Raw genomic sequence first — 13,112 nt, forward strand, 5'->3', positions numbered from 1 at the left:
TTGTCAAATAAGTATTAAAAAAATGATGTATGTCGTATTGTAATTGCATTAGATGCAAAGAAATTTCTAGCACTTTATATATTTTATGTATAGAATGAGTGGGGAAGGAATGTGTGGTATGAATGAAGGTATTTTAGGGTAAAGCATGTGTGTGATTTTAGAGTGTTTTTGGTAAGGGTCCTAGTAGTTAATATAAGAACAGTCAAATGGAATGTATTTACAAGAAATATTTTGTCAATAAATTATAATTAAGTGTGGATAATGACTTTAGGACCTCTGATTTGTGGTGTGATATATATTGTATGAGGAGGGCATCCAAGCTCTTAGATGCATTACATGAGGATAGCAAGTGGAAAATCGTGGATATTAATGAGAATTTGCATTGTAGGAGGACAGCGTGTGGAACACCGTGGACATTCATAAGAATTCTTAAAGAATGTATATAGGAATATGAGCAGTAGTGGACACATATTTGTTCAGTCGCATATGTAGATAACACATATGTGATTAGATACGGTATATGAAGGGCTAGGGATTTACACGTTACAATATTGTTAAGATAGGTGTTATAGAGGTGTTTTAGTGTGCCCTTGGGCCTCAGCCTGACCCCAGACGCGTCCAGGACCGAGCCGAGGGTAGACGTGTTCCAGCATGGCTGACGGGCTGACCCTCTGCCAGGCCTGCAAGCTCCCAAGGCCAACAACAGGATGATGTTGGAAATTGAATGGTCCTCCGACCATTCCGAGCCCTTTCGGACCTGCTGCTTGGAACAGCATGGAGTAGCAGGCCTGGCCTGAGGTTGAGGGCAGACGGAGGTCTTGACACATAGACAGGACTATGATGGATGCGACGGCATCATGGATGAAGACACTTGGGTGTTACCAGGAATCTGTGTATAGCACGAAGCTGGGGCAATCCTATTACAACTCATATTCTACTTAATCTGATTCCTCTCAATATCACTATGCCTGTTTCTTGATGCTAATGTTTTCTGTTTTGGTCTTGCTCCTAGGTCTCCTTTCCTTTCAGTGCCTATGTCTTATTTTTGATGCTTACAATAATAGGTGTGCACATATAGCCATACCATCTGTTATTAAATACTCCCAAATTCTTCCATTACCAGTTGCACATAAGGATGGTTTCAAACTCTTTTCTCTTTTTATTTTTTTGGCAAGCCCAGCCCTAAAATGCCTTAAATTAAAAAAATTAAAAAACCTGATAATTCCTTCTAAGTTTGAAAGCCTGGCTCAATCTCTGACATCTGGGGTAGATTAAACTTTGGCAGTAAATGCTACAGAGGAAAAAGATTCAGGGGTGCAGCCTTCCTCGCATCCCTCTTTATAGTTTGTCTTTGCTAGGTCATCCTAATGATTTTATTAACTTCACCCTCAGCAATATTTCCATTCAACAAACAGATCTAGATGAAAGCTATCTGAAGGCCTCCGGTGACATTTTGAAGGGGGAACAAAACAGCCAACAAGAAACACTTTATGACCTCATTGGGTGACCATGAGTAAACTATAGAGAACACATAACTAACATATTCAGTTTCTTTCACACTTAAAATGTTATGTTCCAGTTTCATTCTTGGAGGCAGGGGTCCTCAAAGTTTCTGCAGCATAAAAATGTCACAGATAGAGACGGACCCCTCATTTCCTTCCACGAAAAGCTGATAGTGTGGAGACAGAGAGTATTCTTAGAGCCATAGTTGCACTAGGCTAGAATAAAACCTCTGGTCATCTGTCCTCCATATTATAAAGCAAGTTCCCATTTTACTCATGCAAATTGGCAAGTAGGTAAAGGGAATGAAAAGGAGCCTGGAGATATTGTTCTCTGTAGCACCCAATTGCATGGCAAACCCTCTTATAGCGATCCCAAGTATAAATGAATCCCACATGCTTTCTATACATAGCGTGAAGTTGCTTACCTGAGGTAACAGGTTATGTTAACTTGGTGTAGCGGCTTGGGAAACAGCTAGAAGAAATAAGGAGGCAGACTCTGGCTGTTTCTTTCATGTGCAGTTTATTTACAATGAAAGAAAAGTCACCAAACAAATGCAACTCACCTTAAGTGCAGGTAGCACACAGACAGCACAGGCATGTCGAGGCTTTATTATTAGTATTTTTACTTTTGTTTTTTGATTTGGCATTAGCTTTGTATTAGTTTTATTCTGTAGATGATTATGTTTTTATTATGTATGTATCTTTCTGTAAACCGTTTTGACCAATGCCAGTTGTAAAAGCAGTATATAAACACTTTAAAATAAATAAAACAAATAAAATAAACATAGCAGGTCTTTGGATAGACTAGGTTCCTATCTGCTTCGTGGGGTCTCTCTAATCCTTCTAGGCCCTAATTTCTTGTACACTAATGATGGTCCATTATGAGCATGGACTGCCATCCAAGCAGTCTCTAAAGGGCCATTTGACTGCCAAGGCCACCTCTTTGATTGTTGAATAATGCCTTTCCCGTGGCATCAGCTTCCAGCTAATGTATGCCACAGGATGTTCCTGGCCATCCTTCTCTTGGACAAAGACTGCTCCCAAGCCCACTTCTGAGGTATTGGTTTACACCGTGAAGAGTTTGGTGAAGTCTAGACTTACCAGAACCAGTTTGGAGCATAAAGCCTTTTTCAGAGCCCAGAAAGACTTCTCTACTTCAGCTGATGACTGGACTTTCTCTGGTGCTTTCTTCATCAACAGCCTCGTGAGAGGTTCTGCCTTCTCCAAATAATTGGGGATGAATCTTCTATAATACCCCAAGTGCCCCATCAAGCTCTGGGGCACTTCTCAGATTACGAATAGCATGTAGGGCAGCAAGGAGTCCCAGTTCTTGCCATCTTCATCCACAAATTTCCTCAACATTTACTTGAGCTTCTGAAGTACTCAGTGAGGCTATCGATCTGTGGGTGATACACCGAGGGGTACAGAGTCTTTATTTTAAGTAAGGTGCAGAGATGTTTCATTAGCTTGAATATGAACGGGGGTCGCTGATCTGTCAGGATCTCTTTGGGCAGCTCAAGTCATGAAAAAATTTCCATTGGAGCAGTCGACACAGTCTGGGTCTTCATGTTCCGTAGCAGTACTGCCTCTGGATATCTTGTGGCATAGTCCAGAATGATGAGGATGTACTTATTTCCTTGAGTAGATCTCTTTAGTGGCCCCATAAAGTCCATACCCGGCTCTCACTTATGGGCATGTCATGAGAGATGCTGCCCATATGCTGGCAGGCTTTGTGAATCGGCAAGTAGGGCAAGATTGGCAATACAACTTGACTTTTTATGTAGACCTGGCCAATAGAATTGTGCCAGTATTTTCTCCCAGGTCTTTTCCTCTTTCAGGTTACCCCCTAGAAGGTGGCTGTGTGCTAGTTACATGACTTTCTGCCAATATGGTTTGGGAACTAGGAGTTGTTCTATCAATTCCCCCTCTACATTTCTCTTTGACTTGGTAAAGTAAATCCCCTTTCATCACCAAATAAGGATTAGGGTCTGTAAACTGTGCTCCAGGGACTACCTTTCCATCCACTCCCACCTCAAGTTTGTCTTGGTTGACCGGGCTCTTCAGTTGTACCTGGCATGTTGGATACTGCTCTTGGTCCCAGTGTAGGCATGCCAGGGTCACTACTCTGTCGTAGTCAATCTGGACTCGCTTCACTAACTCTCTTCGAACAAGCTTTTTCACACTTTCAGGAGTCCAATAATGCTTGGGTTGGAATACCATCTAGCTCAACCACAATCACAAAAGTAGAGACTCCCTGGCTAGGGACATCTATGAAATTACAAAGGTGTGGGGCCATGGCATTAACATCCATATGTTTATCTTCCCTACAGGAACAGTCTGACAAAATGGCCCCTTTCTCCACAGCTGAAGGTTGTGGTTCAGGTGAAAAGTCTGGCTGGACCTATGCTACTTGTTGTTGGGACCATTGGCTCTTAGAACTCCATTGTCCTCTCCCTAGGTTGAGTGGCTTCTCTGGGAACTGTGGTGACTCAGGCATAGTCTGGGTTTGATAATAGGCCTCCGCTATTTCTAGCACCTTTTCAACCGTAAGGTTTGGGTGTCGGGAGACACACTGCCACATAGGCCATTCTAGGCTGTCTAGGAACTGTTCCAGCAGAACTGCTTTGGCTACCTCCACCCCGGTCTTCCCTTCTAAGTACAGCCACTTCCAAGCAACATCTTTAAGTCAGTGGAATAGGTTTCTTGAGTTTTCTCCAAACTGTAGAACTCCCCACTGAAATTGCTGTGGTAGGCTTCTGGGAGGGGAGTCCCACTCTCTCTAAAATGGTGGCCTTAACTTCCAAGGTATGTGGCCCCCCCTTCTGGATTGGCGGTTTGGAAGGCATCTTGAATACTCCCGGTGAGTAGATTCCCCAGATAGGTAGCCCACCTGTCCTCTGACCAGTTTGCCAGTCAAGCTGTGCATTTGAAGTTTTTCAGGAAACCACCAGGGTCTTTTCCTGGGGTCATCTTAAGTAGTGCCGGTGACACAAAAGGTGGACTAGTTACAGCGGTTTGCACAGTTTGTGCTATCTGGGTTAGCACCATAGGCTGCTGCATCAATTTGTGTTTGCAGGGAATTTGTGCAATACCTGCTGCTGATCAATTTGTGTTTGCAGGGAATTCTGTAATTGTTGCTACCTTGAGCAAGGACCTGGATCACCTGCTCCAATTTTCCCTGCTTACCAAGCTGCCTACCAACTAAATCTCTCTCCAAGGAAAGGAGAGAGGGGAAACCAGAAAAAAAGAATACCCACTCAGCTGGCTTGTCCAGCCTAATTCACTGCTTGACCCCTGACTACACAGGCAGGGCTAGCCCCTTTGGCCTGTTGTGTGAAGGCTGGGTGAGTGGGACTGGAAGACCCCAGGAAAGAAAAAACACTGCAAAGTTTGGTTTTTCTTCTGCTGCTGCTGTGGGCTCTTGTTTGTGTTTCCTGCTTAGGCAAGAGATCCCACTGCTACCATATGTGGTAACTTGGTGATAACGGCTTGGGAAACAGCCAGAATGAATAAGGAGGCAGACTCTGGCTGTTTCCCTTATGTGCAATTTATTTACAGTGAAAGAAAAGTCAAACAATTACAGCTCACCTTAAGTTCAGGTAGAATACAGTCTTTGTATAGAATAGGTTCCTGTCTGCTCTGCAGGGCCTCTCTAACCCTCTAGGCCCTGAGTTCTTGTACACTGGTGAAGGGTCCTCCCTTCATCAAGGATTCCATGCTAGTCTGGATCTTAAGGAAGATCAGGTGAGACAGCTGTGCCTGGTCCCTTAAGATGGTCTGAGGGAGTTTCCGCTAGACTTCCTCACACAGGTATTTTCTGTAGACAACAAAACAACAGCCGTACAAGATGATGAGTGACATCATCAGATGGCACTGAATTGGGTCATTTTTTTCCTCAAAGTCTAGAAAGCTTAACTTTGTTCTTTGAGCATGCACACATCTTCCTATGCCAGTGTCTCTGCATGAATCTTCTCAGTAGCCATGCAAGCCTAGTAAACTTTCAGGGGAGAGATTGTGTGGCTGTTTGTTTTGCTGTCCACAGAGAACACCTGTTACAGGTAAGGAACTTCACGTACTCCGTGGACAGTTACAGCAAACAGCCACACAAAATGGGACTCCCCAGCTGAAGGTTGCTTCAAATAGTTTTCACTGTTTTTCTTCAACCCATCTGGTGTATTGCGGGAAGTTTGGTTTCCCTAAAAATGTTCTAAAGAGAGGGGTTGATTTGTACACTGCAGTCTCTGCTAGCTGCATTATACAAATCAACTCCTTTTCATCACTTATAAAGGTCAAAAAATCTTTAATGATGAGAATTTTACAATGGATACCTCTGAATGTATCTGTTATAACACTCTCCTAACCCCAACCCATTTCCCCGAAAACTCACCCTGAATGAAAGTGCCCTCTTGCAATGGTCCATATATAGAGCATCACTGAGCCCTATAAAGAGGCTCTCTCTCTCTTCCCCTTCACCAGACTCCTGTGCCTAACGGGGAGCTGTAGTAAAGTGCCATGCCTAACATACACACACCAGCTGAGGAACATTTAGAATTATGTGTGTCAGTCCTGGCCCCGTCTCTGGAACACCCATGGCCTGCCCCTTTTCCCCCTACTTTTTCTGGGTACAGGCACCCTTCCCAGCTATTTAAAATTTACATAGCTCCTGCTTGGGTCACTTACTCGTGCAAGTGGACATTTTTGCACGGCTTTTGAAATCTACCTTTTACTCTTCTGGCTGATGTGACTGCTACCGTATTAGAAATAAGGTTTTCCACTCCAGCAAATTCATATCTGCAGTAGCCATTGGTTCAAAGGGCAGTTTTATAAGCTGTGTCAACAGAATATTCAAATCCTACTGAAGTGCATGTTTTTAGAGGTGGTCTAAGGTTACACAGTCCTTTTATGAATCTAGCTACTAATGGTTGCTGAGAAATTGGTTTTCCCTCAGTTGAGCTGCTATTGCACTCTGATGGAATTTGTATTCAGTCCAGAATCCATACGGTGCTGTAAGTATTGGAGTATTTTCAAAGCTGAATTATGCAAAAGGGTGTTCTTTGATTTATGCCCCAGTTAGTGAACCTTTTTCATTCAAAATTGTAGGATCTTCTTGTGGCTTATTTCTGAATGCCATTAAAATTTCATTTATTCTGTGGTAAATATAGCTGCATGATCATGTTGCTTTCATGTGCTAGAGACTGGAGGTTGGGATGCAGAACCATTCCCTCATATTGAGTTAACAAGTTCAGAATTAATCAGTATCTTTACAGATGCATCTGCCGCCAGTCTGATCAACCAAGGGAACCAGCTCTGAGGAGGCCAGCAAGGTTCTATTAAGATCATTATTCCTCTGTCTTTCCTTCAATTCAGAATTGTCCTTGTCATTAATGAAATCTATGGAAAAGGCATATACCATCTCTTCATTCCATGGAATTCGAAAGGCATAATTCGCTATTGCATCTTGTAATGGCTTTTTCAAACAATACTTCTGTAGTTTGTAATTGAATGGAGATGCAAATAGATCTCTGACTCAAGTTGTGAAAAGGTCCTTTAGAATGAGATTGTTGAGCGACCATTTGTGTAGTTGTAACTGACAGATCAATCTATCGGCTATTATATAGTTCTTTCCTGGTAGGTAGATTGCTGAGATCTGCATATTCCTTTTGGTCACTCAGTTCCATATAGCCATGCACTGTTTGCACAGTAGGTAGGATCCTGTTCCTCCTTGCTTGTTTTTTAGAACATGGCGACTGTTCATTTGTATCTGTGTTGTTTTGTTCTTCAGTCAAGGCTTGAATATTAGAATACTGAAAATCAGCTCTAGAAGACTGATATGAAGAATAGATTCATTCATCTTTTGACCATTCTTCTTGTGTACAGATGTTGTTGACATGTGCTCCCTTATCCATGATGAGATGCATCCGTCATCACTAAAAGATTGCATTATTGGCAGGTGGAAGTTCTGTCCACAAAGCAGGTTTCTTTTGCTCATCCACCATAAGAGTGTATTTTTAACTAAGCTGATTAATTTGTGGTCTTCAATGGAAGATATACTTTCCCTTTGATCATATTCAACTTTGTGCTTATGAACGCTAGATGTGAATGTGGACTTTTCATAATTTATGAGGAATTCTAGATAGTGCATTGTTTTTAATCATTAGGATTGAGTTTTAGATTGAATCTTCATAGGAAATACTCAATATTAGCCAGTTGTCTAAATATGGAAATACTAGTACTTTTTTTTTTTTAAACGTAAGCTGCTACTACTGCTAGGTATTTGTTGAATACTCTGGGTGTTGCTGCGAGACTGAAAGGCAACATCCTGTATTGCTAATGCTGTGTTTCTAGGGTGGACCTTAGGTACTTCCATTGAGCTCTATTAACTGGAATGTGTGCATATGGAACTTTATATTTCTTAAATGGGTGTTTCCCTTTCTTTTCCAAAGACATTTCAAATTTACACAGTGACACTGAGAAAAATTATTTTCCAACCGTTCGCTGAGCAGACAAAAATAGACTAAGGAGACTCATGCGCAAGGACGCTGGCGCAGAAAAAACCGTGCATGCTCAAACAGCAGCATTGAACTTGTTGGGCTTTGAGAGAAAAACAACCAAACAACTCCAATGATTGACATCACCCATCATTTTGTGTGAGCATTTGTTGTACTTGTCCACAGAGAACTCTTTTTACAACAATGTCAGATCAGTGAAGATGGATTGCCAGTAAATTATACATTAGATAAAAATGGAATTGACACAAGAAGAAACCATAGATTTCAATGTACATGTTTTTTTAAACTGGGGTGGGGGCGAGATCTGACTGCACTCTTAAAGGCTCATGAAGTTTTTTACCTTTAATTTAAAATTAAATACTATCTAAGCTTTGGAGAGGAAAACAAACACTGCTCTGCACTCCACAGAACAGATCGTAGTTGTCATGGATCATACCAAGCCATAAAACAAATGAGCAAATGTTTACAGCAGACTTTTGGAACTAAGCCACAGGGTGCTTGGAGGCAGTAGATGCCACAAGCTCTGTATCCATAGAGCAATTGTCCCCAGTATTGCCCTTCAAACTGGGACCATCAGCTTTCTCCCATGTAGGATACAGTCTTTTTCCGCTTGCATTGCATGGCAGGGCAATTGGAGTTGAAGTTGATGGCTGCAAATGGACCTAGCAGAGCTCAGTACCAGCAAGAAGAAAATTAAAATTGCTGCATGCTTGGTGGGTAGATTAAAACATTACGACACACGTTTGAAGATGTGTACCATTCCTCTGTCCAAAAGGAAAGAATGATTTCTGGTTTAAACACATGGCTGAGTGATGTGGTAGGAGGACAGTTCATTCATTTTCTCTTTGGTATCTCTTTTTGACAAGGTAGAGGGTTTGGGTCTGCTACGGTGAGCTGGAGCTGCCTGGGCTGGAGCTGGAGATCTGGAGTAGCTGGGTCTGGTCAGAAATCTGTAAGGCAAACAGAGAAAGGTTAAGGTTGGCATCAGGAATCAATTTCCTTATTTCTGAAAATGTCTTGGCCTTTGCTGAGTCATTGACTAATTCACTGACTGCAATATTAGGCCAGGTATCACCTAAGCATCATTCAACAGAAGCCAGGGACAGTAACTTTGAAAACATATGTGCACATGTTTGCCGACTCATGCCCAGAGATGTGGACATTTTATAACATACGTGTGTATATGCGTGCATGGTATAAAATAGGGTGAATGCACACACATGTGCATGCAATTTTAAGGAGGCACACTCCTATGCACACGAATGCTGCTTCTATTGCATAAGTGGGGGGATTTTAGTAGACGCATGCTGATGCAATTACCAGTTTTCCCAGTTCACCCAGGCAAGGGATAGGACTTCCAAACCCCCCCTAATTTAATAGCCTGTTAACCCCAACCTTTAAAACCCTGCTCACCTCTTTACTTTTTTTTGTTTTCTGACTTACACGCCATCCATAGCAGAAATAAAGTTACAGGGTAGGGGACCCAGGAATGCGCTTGTGTGCGTAAGTATTTACACATTGGTTTCATTGAGAAATCTGGGAAAGCCTATGCCCTGTCCAGAACAGGCCCTGCCCCTTTTAGCAGGCGTTACGTGCATATGCAGGCGTCTTAAAATCCGCTCGGTATGCACCACCCCAACTTGTATGTATATATCCCAGTTTTGGCGTGCACTGCACTTTTAAAATTCATTTTTACAATTCACTTTTATGCATTTCACCCTTTGGTTTTCTGAAAAAAATCGTTCTTTAAAAAGAGCACTTAGGCAGTTAGGATGAAAATAGAGGAACAATAAAAATGATGAAAACAGGGAGACCTACTTCTATGTTAAGGAAATATCATAATTCTATTGATTTAACTAAAGTGGCCTATTTTACTTGAAAGATTAAGGAATCTTGAATCAGCCATGGGAATTGTTTGCCACAGTCAATCATGTACTTCATGGCTCCGAGAATAAGCATCCTTTTCATCTCTGGATTGCAATGTAACTGCAGATTATTTTGAGGCAAAAGTTGCTGATGTAAACTGCAGTTTTGATACTGAAGGAGTGCTGACAACAGAACCTCCATCTGCTGGTGGGAAGTTGGACTTGCTGGGAAAGAGCACTTAAATCTTGAAATAAATTTCTTTGAGGGTTAAACTATTACTAGCTATATATACTGAGTACTAGTTTGGGTGTGTTCTGGGAATACAGACTTTGGTGGGGGGGGGGGTAATACTAAGTATGGTGATTAATGGACAAGTTATCTGGCTAGTTAGTCACTTGTCCTGTATATGCAGAGAATGAACACCTCACTTAATATACTTGCTTAAAAAGTTATTCGGCTACATATAGCTTTACTGACTAGGGGTGTGAATCGTGTGATCGATCGTCTTAACGATCGATTTTGGCTGGCGGGGGGAGGGAAATCTGATCGTCGTGTTTTTTTTTTTTTTTTTAAATCGTTAAAAATCGTAAATCGGGGGAGGGCGGGAAAACCGGCACACCAAAAAACCCCTAAAACCCACCCTGAACCTTTAAAACAAATCCCCCACCCTCCCGAACCCCCCCAAAATGTTTTAAATTACCTGGGGTCCAGTGGGGGGGGGGGTCCCGGCGCGATCTCCCTCTCTCTGGCCACGACTGCGTTAAGAGAAATGGCGCCAGTGGCCCTTTGCCCTTATCATGCGACAGTCGCCCGTATGACATAGTGAGGGCAAAGGTAGCGCCGGCGCCATTTTGAAGATTGGCAATATGGCCCGCGTGCAGGAGGTTGCTCCCGGACCCCCGCTGGACTTTTGGCAAGTCTTGTGGGGGTCAGGAGGCCCCCCCCAAGCTGGCCAAAAGTCCCTGGGGGTCCAGCGGGGGTCCGGGAGCAATCTCCTGCACGCGTGACGTTGGGAGCCAGGAACCAAAATGGCGCCGGCGCTATCTTTGCCCTGTCACATGATAAGGGCAAAGGGCCACCGGCGCCATTTCTCAACGCAGCCATGGCCAAAGAGCTGGAGATCGCGTCGGGACCCCCCCACTGGACCCCAGGTAATTTAAAACATTTTGGGGGGGTTCGGGAGGGTGGGGATTTGTTTTAAAGGTTCGGGGTGGGTTTTAGAGTTTTTTTTGGTGTGCCGGTTTTCCCACGCCCTATTTAACGATACAATACAAAAGCCCCTGACAATAAATCTGGAGCATTTGTATTGTATCGTGCACTCTAACGATTTTGGATGATTTTAAAATTAGCTGATGATAATTTTAATCGTTCAAAAACGATTCACATCCCTATTACTGACTATGTTTGAATATAGCTGTTTAATTTTTAAGTTATCTGGTCTTGTGTGGCTGGATAAGAACATAAGATCTGCCATATTGGGTGAGAACAAAGGTCCATCAAGCCCAGAATCCTGTTTCAAACAGTGGCCAATTCAGGACACAAGTAACAGGTAAGATCCTAAAAGATCAATAAATTCCATGCTGCATATCCCAGGATTTCCCCAAGACAACCTTAATGGTTTATGGACTTTTTTCCAGGAACTTGTTCAAACCTATTTTAAACCCAGCTATACTAATATCTTTCACCATATCCTCCAGTACTGAATTCCAGAGTTTAATTATGCATTGAGTAAAAACATATTTTCTCCTACTTGTCTTAAATATATCACCTAGTAACTTCATTGAATATCCCATAGTCTTTGTATTTTTTGAAAGAGTAGATAACCGATTCACATGTACCTGTTTCACTCCATTCCTTTTATAGACCTCTCTTGTATCTCCCCTCAGCCATCTCTTCTCCAAGCTGAACAGCCCTAACCTCTTTAGCCTTTTCTCATAGGGGAATCATTCCATCTCCGTTATTTTGGTCACCCTTCTCTGAACTTTTTCTAATTCTGCTATATCTTTTGTGAGATGCAGTGACCAGAAAGGCACACAATACGCAAGGTGCAGTTGCAATATAGAGCCATACAGAGGCATTGGGATACTATCTGTTCTTTATTGCTTTCTTAATCGTTCCTAGCATTTTATTTTCTTTCTTGGCTGTTGCTGCACACTGAGCAGAGGATTTCAACATATTATCCACAATGTTGAAGTGGATTACAAACTGGTTAAAGGATAGAAGGCAGCATGTGATGGTAAATGGAACCTACTCTGAAGAGAAAATGGTGTTAAGCGGAGTGCCACAAGGATTGGTGTTGGGACCAGTTCTGTTCAATATCTTTGTGAGTGACATTGTGGAAGGGTTAGAAGGTAAAGTTTGTCTGTTGGCAGATGATACTAAGATTTGCAGTAGAGTGGACATTCCTGAAGGAGCAGAGAGAATGAGATGTGATTTTAAGGAAGGTGGCAACTGGGATTCAACGCCAAGAAGTGCAGAGTCATGCATCTGGGGTGTGGTAATCCAAAAGAGATGTACGTGATGGGGGGTGAAGAGCTATTGTGCACAGAGCAAGAGAGGGACCTTGGGGTGATAGTGTCTAGTGATCTAAAGATGATGAAGCAATGTGACAAGGTGATAGCTAAAGCCAGAAGAATGCTGGGCTGCATAGAGAGAGGAAATCATCGATTCAGTGTGCTGCGGAGGTAAAAAAGGCAAACAGAATGTTGGGAATTATTAGAAAGGGAATGGTGAATAAAACGGAAAATGTCATAATGCCTCTGTATCGCTCCATGGTGAGACCGCACCTTGAATGCTGTGTACAATTCTGGGTGCCGCATCTCAAAAAAAGATGTAGTTGCGATGGAGAAGGTACAGAGAAGGGCGACCAAAATGATAAAGGGAATGGAACAGCTCCCCTATGAGGAAAGACTAAAGAGGTTAGGACTTTTCAGCTTGGAGAAGAGACGGCTGAGGGGGGATATGATAGAGATGTTTAAAATCACGAGAGGTCTAGAACTGGTAAATGTGAATCAGTTATTTACTCTTTCAGATAATAGAAAGACTAGGGGGCACTCCATGAAGTTAGCATGTGGCACATTTAAAACTAATCTGAGAAAGTTCTTTTTCACTCAACGCACAATTAAACTCTGGAATTTGTTGCCAGAGGATGTGGTTAGTGCAGTTAGTGTAGCTGTGTTTAAAAAAGGATTGGATAAGTTCTTGGAGGAGAAGTCCATTACCTCTATAAAGTTGA

General features: G+C 42.5%; 1 protein-coding gene across 2 annotated transcripts in view; it reads right to left on the bottom strand.

The window, feature by feature from the left end:
• Positions 1–814: 814 nt before the first annotated feature.
• Positions 815–13,112, bottom strand: part of CDC42BPG (CDC42 binding protein kinase gamma) — a 217,607-nt gene continuing 205,309 nt past the window's right edge. For both annotated transcript variants that reach the window (XM_029611052.1, XM_029611053.1), the window contains exon 36: positions 815–8,961. In XM_029611052.1, coding sequence (XP_029466912.1) covers positions 8,896–8,961 — 66 coding nt within the window. In that variant the 3' untranslated portion in view covers positions 815–8,895. The remainder of the gene's footprint in view (positions 8,962–13,112) is intronic.

Source organism: Rhinatrema bivittatum, chromosome 8 (genome assembly GCF_901001135.1).
Source record: "Rhinatrema bivittatum chromosome 8, aRhiBiv1.1, whole genome shotgun sequence".
Taxonomy (NCBI): Eukaryota; Metazoa; Chordata; class Amphibia; order Gymnophiona; family Rhinatrematidae; genus Rhinatrema; species Rhinatrema bivittatum.